This window comes from Sphaerodactylus townsendi, linkage group LG04 (genome assembly GCF_021028975.2).
Source record: "Sphaerodactylus townsendi isolate TG3544 linkage group LG04, MPM_Stown_v2.3, whole genome shotgun sequence".
NCBI lineage: Eukaryota > Metazoa > Chordata > Lepidosauria > Squamata > Sphaerodactylidae > Sphaerodactylus > Sphaerodactylus townsendi.
In genome coordinates, this window is record NC_059428.1 from 120,717,495 (window position 1) to 120,745,459 (window position 27,965).

A 27,965-nucleotide genomic window follows, 5' to 3' on the forward strand; every position below is an offset into this window, starting at 1 on the left:
GTGATCTGGATGTTATACCCCTATTGATAAAGCCCAAGATTGCATTGGCCTTTCTTTGTTGAATCAAACTTACTGTCTACCTGCAACCCAAGATCCTGTTCTCACTTACTACTACTCAATAGTGTATCCTCCATCCAGAGAGAAAGGGTGGTGAGAGAAAGGCAGAGAGAAAGGGAAAGGTGGAAAGGGTGGGAAGAGGTAATTTTGGTGATTGTGGCAAAGACAGGAGGTGGGAAACATCACCCATGTTCCCCCCCACCTCCGCTGCTGCAAAAATGAAGTCCCTAGTTAATTCAAAATTACTTTTAATTCTCCTCTAGGCGAGCAGCACTGTGGTTGGGAAGAAACTGGGGGGGGGGGGACAGGTCAGGGAGGACACTCTTTCCCTGGTCTGTTCCCACCCTGTTTCCTCCCCGCCACAGCACTGTTCACCTAGAAGTAAATTTAAGCTAAATTTTAAAGCAACCGGAGGGTTGGGGTTTTGTTTGGGTTTTTTTGCATGGCAGTCACGGGGGATGGCCAGGGTGCCCCAGGCAACTGGCACCCGGGGCAAGGGCCCTTCCTTGTCCCACTGTTGTTACACCCCCTGAAGGCATGTATTTATTTTACATAATAAATGACAGTATTTTATCAAGATGAACCACCAGTATTTATGGCTCCAGGCCAATTGGCCATGCTGGCAGGAGCTGATGGAAATTGTAGTCCATGAACATCTGGAGTGCCATAGGTTCGCCACCACTGGTATAGATCAAGGTGTCCATCAGCTGATGGGAACTGTAGTCCAAGAACATCTGAAGCGCCAGATTTGGACACCCCTGGTATAGATCTTTATTTTCTACCTTATAACAAGACAAAGTACTAGCCAATAATCAACAGCCTGGTTCTTCAGGAAACTTCTGTACTCTTTCAGTCCAAGCCTTGCTTTTCCATGTGTCTCAAAAGAACCAAACTGAAATCCATCGTTTCTCAATCGCCTCCCCATCCAAAGTTACCTTTAAGACATCTTTGTTGAGCAATGCCAAATGTGCTGCATGACCAGAGATTTTGGATTAGTCTTACAGTTAAAATAAAGACTCTGTTTAGATCAGAGGTGGCACTCAGAGCCCTCTCTGTGGGCACGTGCAAACAGAGTGCCCCCACATACATCTAGGCTGGCCTGGGCTGCTGGGATTGATTATTAGCATTAAACCTAAGTCCTAGTTTTGGGGAAGAAGAAGAAGAAGAAGAAGAGTTTGGATTTATATCCCCCCTTTCTCTCCTGCAGGAGACTCAAAGGGGCTTACAAAGGGCTCATTGCCCTTCCCCCCTCACAACAAACACCCTGTGAGGTAGGTGGGGCTGAGAGAGCTCCGAGAAGCTGTGACTAGCCCAAGGTCACCCAGCTGGCATGTGTGGGAGTGTACAGGCTAATCTGAATTCTCCAGATAAGCCTCCACAGCTCAGGCGACAGGGCGGGGAAGAAGTGTGGGTAACTCTGTTAAACACCACTGATTTTCATGTGAAGAACTAAAGCATGATCCTTTACCTGGGAGTAAGCTCAGTTGCTGGCAATGAGGCTTGCTTCTGAGTAAACCCTCCTAGGGTCGTGATTCACCCATTTGAAGCACTGCATGGTTGCTTCAAAACAGAGCTAATGACTACCACCAAGCTTACTCTCGAGTAACGCGCACCTTGGAGCCAACCATTTTTTCTAAACTAAAACCTCAGTATACAGGTTAAATTGCCGTGTTGGCACTTTGCAATAAATAAGTGGGTTTTGGGTTGCAATTTGGGCACTCGGTCTCGAAAAGGTTCGCCATCACTGGTTTAGATGCACAACTGTATACTTCTTTCACCGAAGCAACAAGACTGAAGCAACAATTATTGCATGTACTTGTACAGGAAATGTAAGGAAAACTATAGATAAATAATGCAGTGTTTTTTTTCATTAAAGGTGAATATGCTTTTGTTTCAAATGAATCCACCCTATGATTAGGGATAAACTGCAATATTCAGCTTGACTTCAAGGTTTTGAGACAAACCACTACGGTAGCTTTACCAAAGACCCTTTTTTTTTCTTTTTAAGAAGAACATACAATCATAGGGCTACAGAGTTTATACACACAACTAAGGGCACTTTCGCACATGCAAAATAATGCACTTTCAATGCCCTTTGTAGCTGGATTTTACTGTGCGAAATAGCAAAATCCACTTGCAAACAATTGATGAAGTGCATTGAAAGCAGATTATTCTGCATGTGCGGAAGTGCCCTAAATCTTGTCGGCTAGACTTCCATGGATGGTTTGCAGTTAGATCTGGAGGTGGAGAATTTTTTCTTCTGTTTATACAGTTTTAAGGCAGCAATTGAGATAGCTTTATACAAACCCAGAGGGGCTCACCACCTGTCATGACAAGGGAGCACGGCCTAAAAGTCCAAGAGATAAAGTACTTCGCAAACTACAGACAGTGCCGGCCTTTTGGCCTCCATTTGTTTCTCTTCTGAGCTGAGCAAGGGCCATTTAAACTAGTTTTAATACTGTTCAGGAATGATCATTAATTTTATTAGTCTTCTCCTCCGGGGAACAGTCCAGCTTGTTCTGATGTGAGATTTACATTCTAGTGCTTTTTGACTTCAAGGGAACTGCCCTAACTTAACTAGAACCTGAAACAGAATAGGAAAAAACTAGTCTGCCTTTTGAAGAACAGGAATCACCATCATTATAGAGCAGTATGACGTGGGGAAAAGCTGTGTCAAGAATGAAAAGCTACCCTTCAATGTAGTTATCATTCAGAGCCACACACACACGTTTGCAAAGGATCCCTCAAAGCCACATGTTTTAAAACAGCATAACCTAGTTGGCAGAAATGGAGCAAAGGCCTCAAAGTATAGCACACTTTTCTCCAACATATCATGTGAAAACCAGGAGCCTTTAATCAAAAACAAGATTTTATTTACTTTTGTCTCTCTCTTTCTCATGAGAACAAACAATGCAAAAAAGGAGGGAGGGAAGAGAAGAAAACATAGAAAAAATACTGATGAATTCAGAAGAAAAACAACACAGGAATTCGTAACAGAGAATTCTGTTTTCATGAAAAGCAGGAATGGGCATTTTGTTCTCAAAGTGTTAAGATATCTTTTAGTACTCCCGAAATATTAAAGGATACAAACCGTCGACCTTATGCATACAATAGATACAAAATTGGATACAGCACTAAATGAAAGAACATATAATTCCTCTATGTGTTAGTATTAAAAACACATGAGCTCAATTTTTTTAAAAGAGAAGTCACTGTGCATTCCTCCCGCCCCCCGCCCCGAGCCCCTTCCCCGATGCCGAGTGCATTTGTGATGGGCAGCCAATGAGATGAAAGCAGTTGCAGATGTCTGAGAGAGGCATTTCCCTTCACGTCAGAATGCACAGTGCCAGAGATGTTTGGGGAAGGAAAGCATGTGCTTGAGGCAAAGAGAACACTGGAATCCCCACAAAGTCCGAGATGCATTTGTTTACTCTAAAGGAACATCATTACTATTGTGAGAATATCATTAATAGTACATTGCTTATATGTTACTATCAGAGCCTTGAGGGGGACATACACACAAAACCACACTTATTAGAACGTATCTGATCTGTTTCATTCCCGCAAAGAAGCACGGTGAAGCACTCAGTTAAAAACCATTTGAGATACTTCTCAATTGATAAAATGATTACACAAAATGGCTCCGGGCAACATCTTAGGGATGGGAATTGATGCACTGAACTACCACTGTCAGTCCAATTCATTCAATTCAGAAGGAACCAAGAGCGTTTCCCTTACCGTCTGGCTAAAAGAACCTGGAGCCTATGGAGCTAGACTGCTTGCATAATGTACACTTCGGAACCACAGTTACACCTAATCATCGTAGGATTGGGGGGATAATGGGTAGAGATATGCCTACCCAGAAAACTGAACGGTCAGGCTAGCAACATTTTCATGCTAGACCTTCCAATGAGATGATGAACATGAGAAGAAATGAACATGAGAAGAATCGGGATCGAGGCTGTTCCACAGGAGTGGGTCTCAAATCAGTTCTTCAGACTCATGCAGTTAGACAATATTATCGTTTGGATGAGTGTTTTTATTACCTATGGATGGCTACAGCTTTAGGTCTAACGATTACTGCAGAGCTTTTAGAAATCATTTAGCTGAGAAGAATATATCTGAAACTACTACTGTTTTGCCATGATTTGTAGAAATTGGTAACTTGCACAGATGTTCTTTGTGAATTCAAGGGTCTGATTCCAGTGTTATGTCTTGTGATTCGTTCTCATGGGTCTCTGTTAAGAAACTGCCTATGCATAATAATAGCAATTCCAGCCCAGATCTCACCTTCAATGGCAGTGCAAGTTTTTTTCCATGTGGTTTCTACTTGCCTGCATTGCCAAAGAATGGGACAGAGGTACTAACATCTCCTAACACATGAAATTGACCTGAGATGATGGCTATTAAGTTGCAGTATGTGCAACTTCTACTGAGAAGAAGTTGCTGCTGATACTGCCTGCTTCTTTATGTGAGAAAATGCATGTCTGTGAAACCAGCACAAGAGGAACGCACTGGACGAACACCCGGATGAATCCTCAGAAGATGCTTCCCAATAGGCATTCAATGAAATTATTAATTATGCAGGGGGGAGTTGGCTGTGCATAATCAGATAAGTTTAACTTGCATACTTGCTCGCAGAGTCTGAGCAGTTTTGTTTTCAACCATCCAGTATATATCATCTGTACTTAACAAAACCTCAAAACAGAAAGTTGGCAGTAAGTACACAACGATGGCGGGGGGATAGGGAGGGAGCTACCACTTAAAAATCCGTCAGATACAAACACAGATTAGTCAAGTCCGGCTGTATTCAGCTGCTTAGCAGACTATATGCATGGATTTTTATTCTTTTTAAAGTTCTTGTTAATTAGCACATAGGCATATGTGCAAGACGAAAGGCAATGCTTTATATAAATATTTACTAGAATGAACAGAAATGGCACTTAAGCATAAAACCACCCTGCCATTCATTAAGCGTCATAAAAGATCCTGCTCTGTTACTTGTCTTCTGTTTTTAGTAGTTGTCTTTTATTCATTTGGAAGGTTACAGATCGGGCTGGAAGTTCACATTGGTATGAGAAAGGAATGCCGGCTCGATGCAGTCTAGAAATAAAGAGTAGTGTTTTAGTTCAGGTCCCATAATTGATACCAAGCAGTAGCAAACAAAATGAAAATATTGTTGACTTCACTGATACTTCGCCTGTCTTTCCAGTGGGGACCCAAAAGGGCTTACCTCATGCTTTTTCTCTTCCATTTTATCCGCACAACAACCCTGAGAGATAGTGTTAGGCTGAGGGTGTAATGGATCCAAGGTCACCTACTAAATTTCCATGGCGCAGCGGAGATTCAAACCTGGGTTTCCCAGGTTCTAGTCTGACACTCTAATCAGCACACCACACTACCTCTCAGCTTCTTATAAACATTCCCTGAATTAAATGTAGTTGATACAAGAGATAGTAACATTTTAAACATTTTGTTTTCACTTGGTTACATATATTGTCAGGAGAGGCAAGAGGGTTTTTTCCCATGTATGTTTAGAAAATGAGAAGAAAAGTTTGGATTTATATTGCACTTTTCTCAACCATAAGGAGTCTCAAAGTGGCTTACAAACTCTTTCCTTTCCTCTCCCCATATTAGACACCTTGTGAGATAGGTGGGGCTGAGAGAGTTCTGGGACAACTGTGACTAGCCCAAGGGCACTCAGCAGGCTTCATGTGTAGAAGAGAAACAAACCTGGTTCACCAGATTAGAGTCTGCTGTTCATGAGGACGAGTGGGGAATCAAACCCGGTTCTCCAGATTGGAGTCTACCACTCCTATCCACTACACTGTGTTCTAATATAAATACAAGAACTGGCTTATCACCAGTTGTGAGCTGAGAAGTTCCCGGTTTGAATCTCAGGAGGTGTCTCTATGCACACTGGGCACAAGCTGGTTAAGCCTGCCAACTATGAAAAGAAAAGTCTCATTTAACCCCACTGTAAAATGGTCAGAGACATTTTGCAACCTACATCAAGTGGTCTCTAGTGGAAAAGCTGGGTCCCCCTTTTACATGCGTTCAAAAAGGGGGAAAGCGTCTTTGTTACTACAAAAATTAGTGGAAATCATTCAGTAGAGAGGGTTTCCTAAGCTTCTCGAGGCATGCGTCTACCTGTGAAGGACAGTCCATGATGTCTGATGGGGCGAAAAAGGGAAACTTAATATTAGCTTATTATCCTGCCAGAGTCAACAAGAACAGCCTTCCATCGATACATGTAAATACTAACAACTCTCAGTATAGGAAAAGCTTTATGCTGATAAGACATAAAGCTTTACCAACACTAGTTTTAACAGGTAAATATCTTTAAAAATATCTTTAGTGAGGATTGTAAATGCTTATACAATGTGGGTTCGTTAGAAACTATTGAACACCTTATTTTTTATTGCAAATTGTTAGATACTGAAAGGCATAATTTTATTAACCCAATATTGATGAAATATCCTGGAAGAGAAAGGAAAACTTTCCTCTCAATTTTGGTTAACGGAAAAGGGGAAAAAAGGGAAAAAAATAAATTTATTAAAAGGCCTACACTTTTATAGATTTTATTTAATTCATATTTTAACATTATTGATTTTTACTTGTAACTTGCAATTTGAGAAGTTTAGGTAAATAGGGAACTATTTTTTTTTTTGTACTGATTTTAAAAATATTTGTATTTTAACACCAAACAGTGTGCTATGTATATGTATATGCTGGTCTCTGGATGGAAGTTGTTATCAATTGAAATTACATGTAAATACTGCCCATGACATCTGAGAATTACAGACATAATTTTTATATCTGTAATTCTCCCCTTACTGCCCCGCTAGGCTCCTCCGCTCCTCGGAGGAGGACCTATTGGTGATCCCTGGCCTGAAAGTGATTAGGCTGGCCTCTTCCTGATGGAACAGATTCCTGAGAGAGACCAGGGCCCTGAGGGACTTGCAAAGTTTCCGCAGGGCCTGAAAGACGGACCTGTTCCGCCAGGCATTTGGCCAGCCTAGCTGAGTCCATCACACCCAAGTCATCTGGCCTCCTGTGGGTGCAGGGGGGAGGGATATCTAATGCCATCAGTTGTTTTATGGTTCCTGGTTCTATTGTATATATGCTCAAATTGTTTTATTTGTTTATACTGTCATTATGCTTATAATTTTGTTTCCTTCTGTTGTTCACCGCCCTGAGCCCTTAGGGGGAGGGCGGGTTATAAATGTAACAACAACAACATCATCATCATCATCATCATCATCATCATCATCATCATCATCATCAACCCTCCAGCTCCCATATTGTGGATCTCATGGCTCTTTTCAGAAGCAATTTTGTTTATCTTAAACCCAAAATGAGTAATTGGAAATGTCATGGCTGACAGAACACAATATTCATACATCCTCCTTTTTCTGCTGAAAACTTGTTCTGAGGCTGGTTAATGTCTAGCGTTTTGCTCAGAATAACATCATACAAGGGAAGAAGGTGGCTTACCTCTAGTACAAGAAGAAAAATCTCGTTCTGTGAGCAGCTGCCATGCTTTCAGACATATTTCGGACTTTCAGGTAATTGACAAAACCTCGGAAAAATAGGAGGAGGCCTAAAAGCAGAGATACAAAATGGAATATATCAACTCGAGTCTGCCATCCGATTGTTTGCGGTTTCTCCCGCAACAGACTGGCCTGATAACATAGCTGGAATTAATTATAAGGTTGTTTGTCTTTAACAATTTGGTATTCCACAAGCACATATGAAGAGCTACAATTTTGTCAGTCACGGCAACCCACCTTGAAAACATAGGGGAAGTATTCTTTCTATGAGAGAAGTGAGAAAGAACATGGAAAAACTAAAAAAAAAGTGTGACAATTTGGATATGACTTAAGGGTTTTTTTGTGCCATGTCATCTACCCTCAGTTACCCTTGAAGCTGCTATACTCTGTCTCAGATAAAGATGTTAGTACAGTCAGTTGTGGTGCAGCGGTCGAGAAAATTGTATGCTTCTGTCTTAGAATATAGTTCGAAACAAATATAAGAATTATCATTCATTTTTACGCACTGCCTTTGTCAAAAACATTATTTTGTGCATTACTGAACATGGCACTTTGATACAAGAGCACTGATATAGTTTGTGTGTTTTAATTTTTAAATGCATTTGGGAGGGAGGGAAGCAGGGCTAGGGGGGCACTAGGACCTAGACAGAGAATTCTACGACAGCTGAGGTCCAGCATGTTGAGTTCTGTGGCAGAGCAATATGCAATCTACTCAAACATTTTCTTCTGAGATAGAGTATAGGAACATGATTTCTGACAAATCCAAAAGTGAGGCTGGACCAAATGTTCACAGGGTTGGTTGTTGTTAATGTTGTTTTCCCAGCGTAACTATGTGCCATTTGGGAATGTGTGAAATTCTCTGGAAGCTCAGTGCTCCTGAGGAAGGAGGGAGATTGAATACCTTTTGTTGTGCAATTGCACAAGTTGCAACCATCTGCCTTTGTTGGCCTAACACTTTCTGGGAGGCAGAAGGGTTGTGGTGGGCATCGTATTGCAGACTGTCTCCTTTTAAAGCCCCCATGGCTTTAAAAGTCAACTTGGGGCTTTAATAGGAGAACGGTTTTGCTTATTCCTGTACTTGCAGAAGACATCAAAAGAAGGGCCCCCTTTTACAAGGGAAGAGTGGGAATCTGTTTTGGATGAGTCCTCTATCCGAAAAACTTGCATTATGTAGCTCACTCCATACTGCGGGTAGGTTGTGATGGCTACTTTGCCAAGTGACCAATCATCACAGGGTGAAGGCAACTACTTCACAAATCACCTTGCCAGGTAATAAGAATTCCACCACACTTCTGGTTAAGAAATCCAGAGCTGCATAACACATCATGGGCAGGACAGGTGACCAATGCACTGAACGTTTAAAGGCGGGCGATGCCAAGTTGCCATTTGCTGACATGTGGATTCATTCAGGCAGGCACATGCTTCTTAAGTAGGCAACCTGGGTCTTCAGACTTGTAAACAGCCACCTGCTCAGCACACCTGTGCTCAACACTGTGCCCAAAATGATTTCCATGGGAAGAAGGTTAGCAGATAATGGTGGGCAACAAACTCCTGCAGATATAGGGACCAGACCATTATGCCTCCGTTAATCACACTACCTCATGCTCACCCGTTTTTGCACCTTTTCAAGCAACCTCAATGCCAAGGAGAGAGAAGGCTTACAAACAAAATTTGTAATGGACGAGGCATCGGTCAGGCCGCACCTGGAGTATTGCGCACAGTTCCGGCGGCCTCACTTAAAGGATGCGGACAGAATGGGGCAGGTGTAAAGAGTGACGAGGATGCTCAGGGGTCTGGAAACCAAGCCCTAAGACGAAAGGCTGAGGGACTTGGGAATGTTTAGTCTGGAGGAGAGAAGATTGAGGGAGACACACTTGCTCCCTAAGTATATGAAGGGCTGTCACTTAGAGGAGGGCAGGGAGCTGTTCCTGCTGGCAACAGAGGATAGGACTCACAATAATGGGTTTAAATTACGGGCAGAAAGGTTCTGACTAGATATTAGGGGGGCGGAATTACAGGAACATTTACAGGAATTACAGCAACAGTGGAATCAACTACCTAGGGTGGTAGTGAGCTCCACCTTACTGGCAGCCTTTAAGCAGTAGCTGGACAAACACTTGTAAGAAATGCTCTAGGCTGATCCTGCACTGAGGAGGGGGTTGGACTAGATGGCCTGTATGGCCCCTACGATTCTATTTGTATGTCTATAAAATGTCGTCAAGTTGCAACCAACCTATGGCAACCCAGTATGGTTTTCAAGGCAAAAGGCTACCAGGATTGGTTTGCCATTGCCTTCCTCTGCATACAGACCATGGAATTCCTTGGTGGTCTCCCATCTAAGCACCAACTAGGCGCTTCCTTGCTTAGCTTCTGAGATCTAACGAGATCAGGCTTGCCTGGGTCATCCAAATCAGGGGAGGCATATTTCACGGAATCATAAAGTTGGAAAAGACCACATGAGCCATCCAGTCCGACCTCCTGCTGTGACTTGATGGCACTTTCTAGCCCTACAACATTTCTCATCTGAAAAAGAGGAGGAACATTTTCATGGGCCAATGACGAACACAGCTTGTCTGAGTGTGCTGAGAGAGCAAAACACCTCAAGACCCTGCTATAGTGTTTTTCACTGTGTACCCACCTGGATGGGAAAATATTCCTTATGAACACACATCTAGACAGCCTTCTGCCAACAGCAACTAGCAATTAGGTGCCCTCAAAAAAACTGTATTTGTACTTCACACCTTGCTACTAAATTTACAGCCTTTGATCTTTCCACCTTTAGCTCCTTCTTCTTCAGTAGAGGTGAGTGCTTTAATCCTTTTGACTGACAGGCCAACAACCAGAGCTTTAGTTTGATTAATTGGCCAGGGCATTAATGCAACAGGGAAGGAATTACTGATGATGGCCTTTCCTTCTAATGCTAAAGGGCAGTTTTGGTTCATTCAGGGGTAAGTTCCCACTCTTCCTCAGAACACTGAAGGGGCATCTGCATTGGTTTCATGCAACTTAACTGAATGATCATTTTAAAAAATGGATGATTAATCATCTAAAGATTTCTTTAGCATTGCACTGGACTTTGATTTGGAGTTTTAGTCTAGTTTTTTGCTACCCAAGTTAGGAGCATTTGCTTTTTCAGCTCTTAAAAACAAAGTGCTGCTATTTGACAGTATAAACAAATAGCTATTTACTTTTGCTTCCACGTTGAATGGTTTTAATTAGTTTCTGAACTTACCAAGTTCCCCCTCACCCTAAAAAAGGCAGTCTAGAGAATTTTTTTAAAAAAATAAATACAACAATAATTGAGATATTATCAGTGTTTGACACCTAGCGATAACACCAGAATCCTATGACTGGATAATATTCCCACCCACAAGGCAGAATCCCCCAACTGACCAAGCAAGTAAGCCAAGCTGTGATTATACAGATGCTCAAATTCATTTGGGGGGGGGGGGGAATAAACCATCAATTACGTCTTGTAAAGAAAAAAATTAAGCTATGTATAAAGAAACACGCTTCTGTTCACTTACTACATATTGCAAGAATCTGATATTGCATTGTCAACATACCGATATCTAATAGGGATAAATACAAAGTCCATATCAAAGTCCATATTTTTATGTTGACAATGCAATATCAGATTCTTATACGTAGTTAGTATTTCTTTATACACAGCTTTATTGATTTATTTACAAGAAATAATTGGTACAGTTGGTGGTTTACATTTTTCTCTCTCTGTATACTATACCACCATTCGGTGATTCTTTCGAATACATTTAGAAACCTATTCCCCAAGTCCGCGGGCTCAAAAGACAGGCTTTTCAAAAGAGAAATGAAGAAACAGAAGCACTGTGTTCAGGAGGCATAAAGCCCTTCCCCTCGCCAGAGTGAAGGATGATTAATGCACGGTGCGTTTCTAAGGGGAATGAATACAAAGTGACAAACCCGCTAGCATTCAGAATCATTCAAGGCTGGTCTAAAAGTGTTGCTGCCAATGATTTCTAATCATAAATACAGGCTTACACGCTTTCGCTTCAGGCCCTTTATTCTGACACCAACTAAATGTGGCTGCGCTTATGCGTTTTATACCCAGTGAGATCAAGTCCAAAATAGCAAGGATGTAGTAAAAAATGTTCCAAAGTCTACAGAGAACTTTGTTTTTATGACCCTGAAATCAAAGAGTAAGATACAGAATATCAAAGTCAGATGGGGGAAAAAAATAACAAAATAAGATTTTTCTAAGACTTTTCAAGAAAAAAAAAATGAGAGAATATTAGAACTGAATTACCGTCGGTGCTTTTTATAATGTTAAATATTTTGCTGCTTACACTTTTCTTTATTGAGAACTGATATCAGGTACACCACTGACTACACCAAATGCCTCTTTTCAAATCTACTCAAAATGATGCACTATCCTCGTTTTGTTCCGATCTGATCAGCGGACTTATTGTTGAGGGGAAAATTTACCTTCAGTCTTTTTTTTTAATATCCAAGATTAGATTTTTTTTCCTGCTCAGTCACAAAGTTAATTTAATATCATATTGAAATATTTTGGATTAGGACTTACCAAGTACAAGAAATATCCACCAAAGCCAGTATTGCCCATTGAAATAGCCAGTAAAATAATCTGAGAACTGGGTGAGAGGGAGGGGAAAAAATGCATCCAAACATGTGAGATACTTTGCATTACATTAGAGAGCAAGCACACGTTTAAACCAATACAAAAATACAGGATGACACAGAAGGAAGCACAGTGAACGCATTTTGGAAAACAGACTCTGGGAAGCATAAGAATGCAAAAGCATTTTTTTTTGTTTATTCTGTGCATCTGCGGGTTTTTGTGCTTCCTAAATAAAGTCCCAGCAAACCGGTAAAAAAAGTGTATTAAGCATTTACTCATTAGAATAGTCCGACATTCACTATTATAAAGAATTCCCAGTTGGGGGTGCTCCCCCACCCACCCACCCACCTCTGAGTCTACCATCCCAAACACATTACAGCAGCCTGCTGCTTTCGATATTAACACCAAAAGTCACATTAGTTTAATCTTATCAGATGGGGATGTTGGGCTGACCCCACAAAAGGAGAGCTTTTGACCTTCTGTATACCCCCTACTGATAATAGCTGCCAAGAATACTGGTCCCATAAAGACTCCCGATTCATTAAACTCTTTTCATTTTCAAACTAGATGCTCCTGCATTCAGTTCCCAGCAGAGAGCTGAACGCGGCTAAATGAACCTTGAAGGGCCAATTCAGTCGTTCCTTGTTAGTGACCGCAGCAGACAGTTTTGTCCTCTCCATGATGTGGGAATTTGAACAGGCAGCTGGAGAGCAGGGAGGATTTCGGAGACAGGTACCTCGCCTTGAGCAAATGCCAGACTGCATGCTTCACTGATAAAAAAAAAGGGCTAATAAAATGCCTCCAAGAACTCGGCACAGATGTGCTTCCGAAACCTCAAGAGCCATGCTGCAGCTTTTCAAAAGAGGTCTAAACAATTCAGTCAAACTGCTTCATCGTTTTCTTCTCCATCGCCACTATGGTTGGCTCAACACATCAGTCAATTCTGGGTTATTTTATACCAACAAATAGCTGGTATGCCTGGGGAAAGTACCGTATTAAGTTACATTAACACTAAAACACAACACAGGGCCCACAGGTGATAGAGGATCAGGTAGCAGAAAAATAAGTTTGCACATCAGTAATTTACAGGATTTCTTGGGGCATTTTTTTTTTAGAAAAAGTTTGGTAGTTCGTGACATCTACACAAAAAAAGTAAAAGTATTCAACAGACACAAGTAAAGATTCTTCAATATTAGAGTGTTATCATTAATGGAGCCTATATTATTTATTGTAATTTGTATTCTGTGTATGTGCTCCATTTGTTTGCGGCTGTATTTTATGCTGTGCACCGCCCAGAGCCCTTCGGGGGAGGGGCGGTATAAAAAATTAATAATAAATAATAAAATAAAATAAATATTGCCGCACATTAATCAGAGATTGGTTGCGCTACAAAAAAATCCATCTCTTGTTTCAACTTACTGCAACTGTCTCTAATCTTTGTGTAGCCCCCACCTGTCTTCCCTGAGAAACTTGGCTTCTGTTTTTGCAACCTCAGCGCACGAAAAGGACAGTGGTTTGAACCCTGCAGCAGGTCTTAACATGGGGATTTGACCCTTACCCTCAGGCCAACTGAGTAAATGTACAAAAACCAGGCATACCAGCATCACACGCACGCATGATCACACACACCCCATTTGGAATCATTTTAGCAAACGTTTTTAAGCATTCCCTGGCTCCTGCAAAAGTTCCAAAGGCAGCTTCGTCCACCGTCTGTGCAGTAAGAATCTCCATTTTAAGCTTCCTGGGATGCTTTTGCCTCCAATCAGCTTCCCTCCAGCTTTCTGTCAGGTGTGCTCAGCTGGCCACTTCCACATTTCTGCTCTCTGCTACATAGCAACCAAGCCCGATGATGAAACTTGGCAAACAGCCTCTGTTAGTTTAGACAGAGCCTTTGGTCTCTCACCCCCTGCCCCAAAGAAATAAGGTTTGGATGACATAAGATATCAGGTCTGTTACAAACCCTCTGCTGACTGAACACGTTAGGAGAAAAAGAGGGTTTGTTGTCTGGGCATACAAGGTTGCCTGACAATTAGACAAAGCCTCAAGGGGTAACTACTCTTCTGCAAGGAAACTAAGTCATCTGTAGAAGAGTCGGGTCATCTCCGCAGTTAGGTTAGTCATAAATAATCAAGGCATGAAGGAAATATATTAGTGGTACAGAACAGGTTTATTGCTATTTAAAAACAAAACAAAACATGAAATACCAATTTTATTGCATTAAGCTACACTGAACTTCCCCCTCCTGCATGTCAATTCTTTGCCAGAGAAGCAATAAGGCTTCAGGCAGGAGAGGACTGGAATGTTACTAGCTTGGTCATGCCTAGCCAAGCCAAGTAGCTCCACAGGGTTCACTTGTTTCAGGCTCAGGCCTACTCTATGGCATTGGGTACAGGCCCAATTACCACTGCCACATCCCACGTCTAATCCAAGTGCGCCCCATAATGAAGTCAGCACAACAGAGATGCTTGACTTGGCTTGCTCCTGACCACCAGTGGTCCATCAGGAACTTTCCTGACAAATGAGAGGGCCAGTACACCCCTACATTCAAAAAGAGTTTACACATGGAAGGCCTGTGATACTCATGGGTGAGAAATCACATCTCTCCCCACCCACACCTCGAAGTTTAGCATGGCTCCAGGTCTCTCAACTTTTGAGCCCAGCAGTGGCCCCTAGGAGCTGCTTGGAGCCCCGAGTGGCTTCTAGCATCTTCCGCCACCATGGCTGGGCCTGGAGTGGCTCCCTGTGGCAACCAACACCAGTTCTAATTATACATGCATGGGCAATGCTTGTTAAAAAAATTGGAGGGAATTTAACCCCCCAATGTATTTTTTTAATTGCAGATTGTTCTGCAAACCTGGGGAGTCCCCTGAATTTACAGGAAAAATCTGCTTAGCATAGGTGGGGCTTCAATCTGCGGATTTAGGTATCCGCAGATGGGGGCCATATTACATATATAGATAACACACTTCAAAGAATCTCATTCTAAACAAACCTGAAGGTTCCACAAAAAAAGCAATCCCCAAACTACTCACTCGAACAATAAGAATCCATTTGATGAGGGACAACCCAAATCCACAGATAGCACCATATCTTCCAGCTATGGTGTTAGTTATGCAGAACGACAAGCAAAACCCAATCCAGTTGAAAATGAATGCCACTGAAATGAAAGAAACATCCTTTGTTAAGATTCAGTTGTGTTCCAGTTAAGCTGACGTTACGTTGCACCACCTTTATTTTATTTTAAACACCCTCCAATTAGCATGTGAGAAACAGTCTTTCAAATTTCAGGTTTTCCCACAAAAAATGACTCTTGGAAAGGCTAAACTGTGGTAAAATATGGAAATATCCAAAGCCCAGCAGACAGTGGGAAAGGCTCTGATGTAGCCAATATTTAATTCTAAATATGGGAGATGGAGGCCGGGTGGGGGGAAGAGAGTGAGAAACCTGGACATAAAGATCTTGTTGTTAAGAGCACAGTTACTTTGACACATCTCATGTAACAAGAGTCCAATATGAAAGAGGGCATGAAGGTAAGCTGTGTTTTAATACCCAAAGGGACAGGATTCCATTTCTAACTTTCAACAGCCACTATGGAATAATTCACACAGCAAGGCATATCGCTTGCTAACTAGAAATATCACATCCGGCCCTCACCGTATGAAACAGTTTTATCACCCCTTGAATGAAGTGTCCTGTCAACAGAAGCATACTTATCAAATCACTTGGGATGGGACCCAGCCAATGCACTTCTGAGCCTCACTGATAATAGTATGGTGAGATCTAAGCACATGGTTTTAACAGTACGGCATTTAAAAGCACTTCATTTTAGCTAGTGAGTGCCCACTGCACTGAACCAACCCATACAAATCACATTTGGTACGGCACACAGCAGAAAAACCCTGCTGACTGAAAAGGAAGTCCAAGGCAAATGAGTTACTAGGAAAAAGGAAGAAAAAGAAAAGACAGATAATCAACCCCTAATCAACACAAGTAAAATAACCGTCTTACCACTGATGCCTTCCTCTCCCATTTAACTCAGTGAGGCTGCAAAGTGCAGCACTTTTGCTGACCCAGTATAACTTAACCAGTCTGAGGAAAATTGATTGTGTGAGATTTCCGGAAAGTGTTCTATGGTAGGGGTGCCATTTCCAATAAAACCCTTCTGTGTCACAAGGGATTTCATTGCAGCTCTGAGACCTCTGATGCATTTTTTTTACACCTAGTTTAAATTTGGGGATATTCATAAGGGAGACAACTGGGAACTTTAGATTTTTTGGGTGACCCCCAATGTTCTTTTTTTTATTGCATTGCTTTTCCATAAACAATGGAAAACTATGTACAATTTTAAAATAGTATCATAATACAAACCTTGGTGAATTTTCTTAGGCTGTACAAGCCACCCCAAAAATTTAGGAGTGAGACTTTTTTAGCCTTTAGGCATTTGTGTTTTAATGAACACACTTTCTAATTATTTCTCCCACAAAACCGAATCCTAAATCCTTCACAGTTTCTTGCTATTTGTTTAAAAGCTACAGCCAAGTGTTACAGCATATAAACACATCTGGGACTGTCATCGCAAGAAAAAGCTAATCTCTGTCCTGTCCCTAAATAAACTTTGTACATCTGCTTCTACTGAGAATCACCAAGGGGCATATATAGTCAATGACTGCTGAAAATAATGCAGACCCCAATGAAATTTCTAGGTGCCAAGACACCTGGGACTTGATGAACCCTCCAATAACATGTGTTTAAAAGAACAACATGTTTCATGGTAAGGAACTAAAAGTAAGCAGCAAGTCAAAGGACCAAAAGTAAAGCTAAATTGTACATTCAATTCTTACACCTCATGATTTTTCCTATTTTTCCATTTTGTCAGACTTAGCCTGGTCAGGCATCAAGGAACAGAGATTGATACAATTTCAAAATTATTTGCCCCAGATTGCAAAGGATTCACAAGCTTCCATACTATTTTGGTCTCTTTCTCTCTCCTTTAATAGCCTCTTAGAAAAAACAGGCTTATTAATAGCAATGCTCTGGATTTCAGTAATGCCCACAAAAGTTTGCTGTTTCAACTTTAGTTACTAAAGCATCACCTGGTATAATGTCCTTCCGTTGGCTTTACAGGAAGGAAGATATGTCAGCAATCCTTCATCACTGACCGTGCCAGTCGGGAATGACAGAAACCACCAATCACGTGCTTTTATACTGTCATTTTTATCAAGAAATTCAGACTCGACACATCACTACAATTTTGTCTAAATACCCAGGCAGAACAACTCACTTTTATATCTCCTTGCTCATAACTCCAATGATATTACTTTCAAAGCAGCAAGATTCTATGCTATGGCATGGTTAATAAAGCAAAAAATTGTGGTTTGGTTTTAACAACCCAGTATTTTATTTTATATTTTAAACAATGTATATTCCCGATATTGAGTATAGTTTAATATGATCATTGCAGACTATGTATCATCCATGTGATTGTTTGATGAACTTGGGTCGTAATAAAGATTAACGTGAATGCAGCTACTAGGTATTTTGAGTTCTTGAAAGGAAAAAAGTACAGAAATCTATCACCTTCTGCATTTTGCGTTGCTTGAACATTCCACATTTTTAATAACTCAGCACTGCCAATTGCTATTCTGAAAGCAACAGAGATATGACCACACCTCCCAAATAACACCGTGGATCAATCTGGCCATGATTAACAACAGAAGGCAATTCACCCGGATCCCAGCTGCCCTGAGGTATTTTCCCTGCAATTCTACCTAGCCAAGCTTTCCTCAAAACACTGAGAGAAAAAAATTTCTTAACTATTGCAAAGAGAATCCGGTTTTCTACACTGCACTAAGATGAATGATTGTTGTCTAGAAGAGGCAATTTTCTCCATTCTAAATTTCGACTGTGATAGAATTCATCAGTAGTAAGTGCTAGCTTGTACCAATTTAACCAAAATTTCCTTTAAAAATGTATCTGCGTTTTACTTTTCTAATAATATTTTACATTTATCCTGGATTGCCTAAGTATGACAACAGTCATGCCAGATGTTCCATTAAGGACTCAATAAACCTCACCTTTCTGTTGCCTGGCCCAGCAAGAAGAAATTGTGAATCACTTGGCAATATTAACATACAGATAGTTGGCTCTGCTTGGCTGATGAGTCACAGGCAATTCTCCTGGCTAGAGGAAGCTACTGTCCTGCTAAGCTTCTGTAGCTTCCAGAGTGGGTTTTGTCTTATTGAAACACACATATGAACAATGTACTGTCAAGTGCTTTCTTTGTCGGAATCAAATTGGCTATTGTGGGTTTTCCAAGCTGTGATGCCATGGTCTATGCCACTGGGAGAGACATATCTCAGCGTGACATGCCTCTGAAGATGCCAGCCATAGATGCGGGCAAAATATTAGGAGCCAAAACGACCAGACCACAGCCACACAGCCTGGGAAAACTACAACAGCCACATATACACACACTTCAATTGTATCTGTAATATTCAGTGTTCTTTTAAAAAATCACAATGGCTGTATATCAAATTTCGAAATTAATGGCAGGAAATTAACTAGCACTAGCACGGATGCTTGCAAAATGCCATCTCCACCACCCTGTGACTTGAACATTAAACACCAGCTGTTGCAATACGGAGATCTGTCACGAGGTGGCAGCCATGGATTACAAACAGATTGCAACCATCTCCGTATCAGCTCCGCAGTCCTAGTTCAAACACAAATTCAACCACTGGGAAACAAGGAATAAATGCCTGCTGTACACAGATTGTGTCCTCATACCAGTTGCTCATTGGGGGAGAAGAAGGATGCCTCATTCTGGACATCCATCACTATTCTCCAAGAAACCATCTGTTATGATGGCATGCAAGAGAGCCCCAAGGACCCCGTCCTAATGATGCATGCGCTTTATTTTTTAAAAAAAACTCCCTGTAAATCTGAAGGCTCTCTCCTATGACGTATCTATGCAGTGTCTACTACTGAAGAAGAGTTTGGATTTATACCCCGCCTTTCTCTCCTGTAAGGAGTCTCAAAGAAGCTTACAAACTCCTTCCCTTCCTCTCCCTGCAACAGAGCGGGGAATTAAATCCAGTTCTCCATATTCTTAACCAATACAGCATGCTGACATCTGCATTAGGTGAAAGGGCAAAGCAAACTATTATTTACTGCATTCTGACCCACCCTTTCTCCCCAATGGGGCCCCAAAATAGCATGCCTATTTCCTTTCTCCTGTATTTAAGCCTCTCAACAATCTTGTGAGGTTGGTTAAGCAGAGAGTGAGTGACTTCTTAGTCTTTAAATTACAAAGCGAGAACGTGATGAACAAGAGCTTGAAATCACCAGCATTGTAGGAGCAAACATTGTAGGACTGATGCTCTGCAAAGATCCACTGAATTATGGTTCACTGTCACACATGAAGCTCTTGCAAGAATGCAGAACTTAAACACACTGCTTTTTATTCTGGTAAACACCTCTTGTTTTCCAGTCGTGAGAACAACAATTTTGGACTGGATCCCCCAAGTGTATTCCATTACAAAGACGGCTTTCTCTGTTGTAAAAAGCCTTCTCCTACAGGGGAGTATTTGTTAAAGATGGTGTCCAGGACAAGTGTTGAGCTGTGCCCCTAAACCCCCAACACCATGTGGGATTCAGGGCAGGGGCACAGTTCAATGGTGGAGGGGCAGGGATTGGGGGGCTCTGGGCTGTCTGTCGCCCTCCCCCCAACATCCTTTCTCCCAGTCCCGTGAAGCACCCAACCACAAATATGTGAAACCAATGTAGTTTAGAGAGACAGCCCCAAGGGCGACTTACTAAAAAAGGCCAACATGAAGATGCCGTCGTTGCCCACACGGAGCTGGTCTGCGTCGCTGAAGTCATCTCTTGGGGGATATTCTTCTTCCTTTAAGGCGATGACAATTTTACTTAACGTACCATGCAAAAAACTAAAATTATCAGGATCTCAGGTTAAGCGACACATAAGAACAACACGGCTACAGCACAGCTACAGCACACACATGTCCGCCACTCAAATTGTAGCAGTTCAGTATTTACTAGCAAACCTAGTCCTGCCAACGTTTATGCAAAGCTAGGTTTAAAATACTGTAAGTGGACAGAACGACTAGCAAAGTTTTGATCGGGAGAGAGGGCAGGAAATAAAGAAAAACTAGCAATACTGTTGTCCCTCTCTGAGCTTCAATGGCTCGGATCCCTAACAGCATAAGGCAACCCTTCTCATATGCTGTGGCCCTCCGTCCATAGAAATTGTAGCTCCTGAAGCTTAGTGGGCCTAAAGGAAACACTATGTGGAGAAAACTGGAAGTCAACAGTAAGTGTCTGAGTGGGAACTGGTAAAACTCTCCTTCTCTCCTGCAAAGTGTCTCAAAGCAGCTTACAGTCCCCTTCCCTTCCTCTCCCCACAGCAGACACCTTATGAAGCAGGTGGGGGTGAGAGCTCCGAGAGAACTGTGACTAGCCCAAGGTTACCCAGAAGGCTTCATGTGCAGGAGTGGGGAATCAAATCCAGTTCACCAGATAAGAATCCACTGCTGTTAACCTCATGTGCTGACTCTCAACGACTACTCTTGAGCCTGCTTCATGTGGTAGCTCACAGCTGGAAAGACTGGGCACATGATCAGTTTGCATCTTGTCCTTTCCTCTGAGGAGCTCATGGGATACAAAATGCTCTCCAAGCAGCCTTTTCATTCAGACCCCGACCAGACCTAAACCAGCAAAGGTTTCTGCTGGTTTCCAGACTATGCCTTGGGCCCTGCAAATAGTTCTAATTTCATTCAGAATGGGTGCCAAGCATAGACTGATAATTACCAGGAGTGTAAAACTTTAGCCTTGTACCCCACTTACAACACTATCCTAAGCATAGCTGGATTCAAGTCCAGTAGCACCTTATGAGACCCACAAGATTTTGGGGGTAAAAAGCTGTTGAGAGTCTAAGACAGCTTTGACTCTAGAAAGCTCATCCCCCTCCCCCCCAAAAAACCCCTTCTTTGTCTCTGTAGTGCTACTGGACTCAAATCTAGATGTTCTACTGCAGACCAACTCTGCTACCCTCTGAAAATACCCTGTGGCCCTTTCCGCACATACAGAATAAGGCACATTCAATCCTCTTTCACAATTGTTTGAAAGTGGATTTTGCTATTCTGCACAGTAAAATCCAGCTTCAAAGTGCATTGAAAGTGCATTATTCTGCATGTGTGGAAGGGGCCTAAGTGTCATTGCACCCTTGTCATTCCACTGAAGTCCATTGGCTGGATGATACCCAGTGTCTGCCAATTTTATATAGTCCTCAACAGGTGACAGTGTAGCAAGCCTTCCGTGTTTGCTCAGGTTTTCCTTCTTTAGGATGCTTAAACTATAGCAAGAGGCTGTGGCAGTCGAATTCCCTCTTTCGTTGGTATGCCAGTCACTACCCGGAGGAGAGAAGAAAGCTACTGATCAAGCTCATATGGATGGCCTGTAGCTCTCGCTCCTGCCATTGGAGAAGGGTTGGTTTTCAATATCCTCTTTCCTCAGTCTGAAAGGAGTCTCAAAGTGGCTTACAATTGCCTTCCCCTTCCCTATCACTCAACAGGCACCTTGTGAGGCAGGTGGGGCTGAGAGAGCTCTGAGAGGACTGTGACTGGCCCAAGGCCAGTCAGCAGGCTGCATGTGGAGGAGCAGGGAAAGAAACCCAGTTGACCATATTAGAATCCGCCACTCACAGGGAGGAGCAGGGAATCAAACCTAGTTCTCCAGATTAGAGTCCACTGCTTTTAACTACTACACTATGCTGGCTCTCTAGAAATATTTGCAACTCCTGCACTATTGCCCCTTACCATTTCTGGCAACACCACTATGTGAAATATGCCCCACCTCTGCAAAGCCAGATGACTTCTGGGGTGAATTTGTGGCATCAGATACATAAAACACTTCATGAAGCAAACAGCTACATATCTCAAGAGACATGTAAACACATAGCAAACACCAATTGCCAGGGGGTCAGAGAGGCACATGAACTTCGTTAAAATACACACATAAATGTTTGTCTTCCACAACGTACAAAGTGGATACAAATGGGAAACATGTCTGAAAACCGTCCTAACAACTGCAGACACTTGCATGTTTCAACAGAAAACAATGAAAGCTGAAGGCTCGGGTGCATTTCCCCCCCCAGCCCTATTGGCTTGGCTCATTACCCTGGGCCTATCAGAATCAGCCATTTTGTGAGTCAGCTTGTGTTGTTTTATTGTATTAATGTAGTCTGTTTGGGAATGGGACTGTGAGTCACACTGGGTCTCTTCTGGGAGAAATGCCACAAATAAATATTTAGGTGATAACCAAGTTGCCAGATTTTGTTAACGGAATTTGCCTAAAAAGGAATCTGAAACAGCATCTCTCTAGTTCTAATCAGATGCTTTAATGATCCACACTGGCTCTTGAGGAGATCCTAATATTTATCTTTATGCAGCAGCTTCATCTGGGTAAGAGAATTGTTACAATAAATTTTAGAAAGGGCTACTTTGTTATCTGGTGGTACACACTGGGACAATATCTGAGTAGTATTTAAATGTAATAGCAGAAGGATTATAAACATATTTCTCTCTTAAACATTCTAGAAGGTGATTTTATTTTATTTAACGCTCTAGAAATATTTAGCACAACCTAGTGTGATGAGAAACTGTACTGAGGCCAAGGATTGAGCTGTTCCACGACAGGACTCCAAAGGAAGCCAAATGTGTTCTTACTATTTGAACACCAGAGGGTGCTCAGACACTAAAAAAAAAAAAAGCTCAAGCATACCCTGTTATCCAAACTGAAGGTTTAATGGGGGGTTGGGGGAAGTTGCATACAGCATTACAAATGCTGTGTTCATAGGAAAATAGTTTCAGAGGGGTAAATTCAACAACACACCTCTACGGTGATTGCTGTTCCACAACAGCATATCCCAGCGATGATTACACTGCATCTAAAAGACAGGGATGCACCTGAACACAGGACCCAGAGAAAACACATGCTCAGCAAATCAATGCAAGCCAGTCCAAAGACATGGGATTTCCCTACAGGACAGATGCTGCTGCTCCTGCTTGATTTTATATTGATCTTAATCTGATGACACAGACTTGTGTGCATGTTTTTTGATGCAGTTGGTTCTTAACCTTCAATTTATCAACAATCACTTGCACCCAGGTGCATAAGGCAGTTGGATGTACGTGCACTCGTGTCAGATCCATCCTGTTTCCAAACAGAAAGCTAACACTGATTCATGAAACTAAGCTATCTTATATAGCATGCGGACACTGGGTGATTCAGATTCTCAGCCATTTTCAAGCTCTGATGTAAATCTTGCAGTCCTTTAATTCATGACAGCTTCACTCATCTTTCGCATGCATTTTTTGAGCAAAAGGTTTTCATTAACATGTATTTCCTCTTCAGTCTTTTGCGTTGCTACTGAAAAGTCCCACTGCCTGTTTTGCAGCGAAAGACCATCTCCCTGGTTGTTATCCTGCAATGAATGCACTATTCATTCTGGCATCATTCTAGATCAGGGGTAGGGAACCTGCGGCTCGAGAGCCGCATGCGGCTCTTCTGCCCTTGCACTGTGGCTCTATGAGCCGAGCCGCCGGCCCCATCCTTGCCTGCCCTGCAGGCAGCAGGACGGGCGCATCCATGCGCTTCTCAGAAAGAGCGGAGTAAAAGGTTAAAAAACCCCTATATATATATAGTGTTATCTTTATTTCAAATGTAAAAAATTATTTGCGGCTCCAAGTGTTTTCTTTTCCCGTGGAAAACGGGTCCAAATGGCTCTTTGAGTGTTAAAGGTTCCCTACCCCTGTTCTAGATTGATCTGAGTGGCGTGAATATTAAGGAGTGTAAAGAATTCTGGATCCATGCAATCCAAATTGCAGTTCAAAAAAAGACAACTTTTGCGACCCCTACGAATTGCACCAAATGAATGATTTCCACTTTTAAAAAGAATTTTGTGTAATTTATTCTGGCTTGGGTAATCATGGAAGGACACTCAAGCCCCTAGCCTCCAGCTACCAAATATCTTCTACTTTTGCTTCTCCATCTTCTGAGATGTCAGTAGCTTTGTATTTGGATAAAGTCAAACCAGAAATGAACAACAACAACAAAAAGCTGTTTGGGCTTTTTGGGGGGGGGGGGGCGGCGTAATTTTTAGCTGAAAAAATGGTGGTAATTTAAGGGAGTCTAAAAGCAGATCCCCAAAAATGCTGAATTTTTCCAGCATTTTTGGACAGCTTTGGCCTGATCACCTTTTTTAAAAAATGTGAGGAACCCTTTCCTTCTCCCTTACACTCACCTGCTGAAAGCTGCCTCTAATGTTCACATGGGCTCGGAGATGGCAGGCAGCACAGAACTGAATCGTGAGCTCTGTCCAGCCAGGCTCAGCATTCAGCTCGAGGCCACCACCTGTGAAGACCATGTGGACTTTGGAGGAGAGGGAGGTGTTGAGCTGAATGCTGGGCTCAGCATGCAGCTCTGCAGCTCAGAATTTTCAGGATCGTGTTCTAAAAGAACTGAAAAAAATAAAATAAAAAGATGGGGGAAAAACCCCATACCAATATGGGGGTTGGCTTTTTCTTTTTCGAAAATTTCTGAATCTTATAAACCTAAACTTTAAAAATACTGAGAAATATGCTGCACACCCCTAGTAGGCACTTCCTACATGCTTTCAAAGCATTCCTCACTTGCCTTGTAGAGAATTTCTTGGTAGAAGAGGCAACAAGGGGACCAGTTTTTAGATCTTCTTCTAACCAACCATGATGACCTGATTAATGGGGTGGAAGTGGTAGGGTCCTTAGGTGGGAGTGATCATGTTCTCCTGGAGTTTGTTATACAGTGGAACAGGGATGCCAAGCATAGTCAGACATGCATTGCAGACTTTAAGAAAGCTAATTCAGCAAACTTAGGAAACTACTGGGTGTGATCACATGGTTAAGAATACTAAAAGGGAGTGCATGAGGGATGGGAGTTTCTTAAAAGTCAGCTTTTGAAGTCACAATTTCAAACAGTTCCAATGAGCAGGAAAAACAGGAGAAGTCTAAGGAAACCAGCATGGATGTCTAAAGACCTTTCAACGGAACTAACATTTAAAAGGGACGTGTGCAAGATATGGAAAAAGGGGGATATCACAAGGATCGTCTGTAACCAGAAAGTGAACTAACTGAAAATAAATTGGGCATCCAATATAAAATGTCCTTCCATCATTTCTGCCATAAGTTTCTGTTCCAACAGAAATGGGGTTTTTGTCTTCCATGAACACTAGAAGATTATATCAGTTGTCAAATCCTAAAGTTTGTTGCCATAAAGAGAACTACTCTGGAAACTGGCTGAATTGGGAGGTCTCAGTCTGTATTTCATATGGCGGCATCTCTTATTGGGAAGGAAGTTCCATGCCTTTAAGGTAAAATGCCCTTGTGTTTTCACATATAGTATGAAGTTTAAAGACTATAGTATGAAGTTTCTAAGACAGTGGGTTTTTAGGGAAGAAATAAGGACTTTGGTATATTATTTTAGGATGTGAACAGGGGTGGTTCATTGACAGCAGAAAGTGATCAGGAATCCCATTGGATTTTTCGAGCCAAGAAATTCACGGCAAAATCTAAACTCGGTAGAACTGTATCATACCTCTGGTGGGCTCAGGAATATTTCATCAAACAGACTCCTAGACTCCCTAAATTGGCCGTGCTAAGCATGTAAAGAAAATAAGACAGAAGAACTAAAGAAGTGTTAAGCCATTCAGTACAAGACAAACATTCAAACATTTCTACTCAACTAACATTATAGTTTCAGTGTGTATTAGAAGAGAAACCACGAAACTGAAATATCCAAACACCGAAAAGTAAGTGTGACAGTAATCTGTTTGTGCTTACTACATAAGGGAAACTTAAAATAAACTGTCGTCGTGTTTCAAAGTATGTATACCTAAATATTTGCTGTTTACTTGGCACTATATTTCTATAACAGACTTAGAGAGTTTTCTAACACTATCCCACGTAATTCTAAACAATAATCCCACAATGTATCATTTTCCAGCATGGGTCGCTGGTTGTTAATGATGTGTTCAGCCAGTTTGAGCTGAGAGCCGTATTTTAATGTTCTAAGCTTGTTGTAACCTGCCCAGAGCCCTTTGGGGATTGGGCGGGATATACAACCAAAAATAAATTTAAAAAATACATTTTTAAAAATGTGGACTGGCTGCAATACCTCATTAATAATGCTATGCAATATGCAACAGCTCTTTTACAGTTGGGAAATGGAAGCTGAAAGACAGTGAACTAGTCAAAGTAAGCTTATAGTTCAACTGTTACTAAAAAGTAGACGATCTACATTAAATCTTTTTTAATGGAAGAAAACAGCCATTTAAGTATCATGGTATTACTAGGATTGCAAAGCTGCCAACATTTATTCATTTATACATAAAATCAGATTTATATAATTGGATACTTATGGTCTTTTTCACTATTCAAGTATTAGCCCAATTAAGAACCTTATACTTGAAAACACTGTATTTTGTTTTAACTGAATGGGAATCCCCCGAATTGAAAAAAAAATCTTAATACAAAACTTTTTAGTCCACACAATGGCCATCACCAAAGTAAAAAAAACCCTTCTCCAATGCTTAAGCACCAGCACTGCTATTTTTAGCTGCCATTATCAGATTTTAGTTCCTGGCTGTGTATAGGACTAGAACATACATTTTAACAATTTAGGTTCTAGTACAAGTGATTAAGGGCCCGGGTGATCAGGCAATTTCCAAAACACAAATTACATACTTCACAGGATGGCCCAGTAGGGACTACGGCCCCTTCCACACATGCAGAATAATGCACATTCAATCCACTTTCACAATTGTCTGAAAGAGGATTTTGCTATTCCGAACAGTAAAATCCAGCTTTAAAGTGAATTAAAGTGGATTGTAAATGAATTATTCTGCATGTGCAGAAGGAGCCTAAAAGCTGCTTTTGCTGTCAGCTAAGAACAGCAACATCAGAGAGGTTCTCTGGCCCTTCTCATTATCCTAAAATGTGATGGGCAGGTTGTGGTCTGGTGAATAGGCTATGGCTAACAAATATATACACCATGAAGAGAAACTCAAAGTTGTGCAGCTGGCCAATTTCAATGACTAGAAAGTGCTGGATGGTCACACTTCATTTTCAAGGTGTTTTCTATACAGGGTATTAAAAACAAACTCAGCCTTTATCATTTGGATAACCAATCTACATCTTAACAAGGATAGTGGCCAAACTCAGGCATCAAAAATCCTTTCCTTGTTCACAAGGAGCACAAATACAGCTCATATTATTGTTGCTTTTATTATTATTATTATTAAATTTGTTTAACATCACAGCTGCCCATTGTTGGCCTTTCATTACAATTCGAGCGTCTCCCAGAGGCCTAAAACACTGTAATGAATCAGCGTAGTTTTCATGCAGATTCCAGGAGAGCTGCCTTCTGAATCTGACAGATGTTAATTTTATCAACTGTTTCAAGTGCTGCCCTAGTGTTTTCAGGATGGTGCCCAGGGTGCCGATTACCACAACCTCAGCTGGTTTGTGCCATAGTTGCTGAAGCTCGATTTTCAAATCGTGGTATTTAGTGACCTTCTCCTGTTCTTTTTCACTGACCCTGCTGTCCCCAGGTATTTCCACATGAATAATGGTCAATTTTTTTTGCCTTCGATCACTGTGATATCTGGTGTAGTATTATTATTGTTG

The 27,965-nt window shown here is 41.6% G+C and overlaps 1 protein-coding gene across 2 annotated transcripts in view; it reads right to left on the reverse strand.

The window, feature by feature from the left end:
- Positions 1-2,913: 2,913 nt before the first annotated feature.
- The window catches only part of NDFIP2 (Nedd4 family interacting protein 2), a 62,094-nt gene continuing 37,042 nt past the window's right edge, over positions 2,914-27,965 (reverse strand). The window contains exons 4-9 of one of the 2 annotated variants that reach the window (XM_048493535.1): positions 25,876-25,935; positions 20,044-20,131; positions 15,261-15,385; positions 12,175-12,241; positions 7,555-7,660; positions 2,914-5,160 (exon numbers count right to left, since the gene is read on the reverse strand). In XM_048493535.1, coding sequence (XP_048349492.1) covers positions 7,557-7,660; positions 12,175-12,241; positions 15,261-15,385; positions 20,044-20,131; positions 25,876-25,935 — 444 coding nt within the window. In that variant the 3' untranslated portion in view covers positions 2,914-5,160; positions 7,555-7,556. The remainder of the gene's footprint in view (positions 5,161-7,554; positions 7,661-12,174; positions 12,242-15,260; positions 15,386-20,043; positions 20,132-25,875; positions 25,936-27,965) is intronic. The other variant, XM_048493534.1, reaches the window with a different exon arrangement.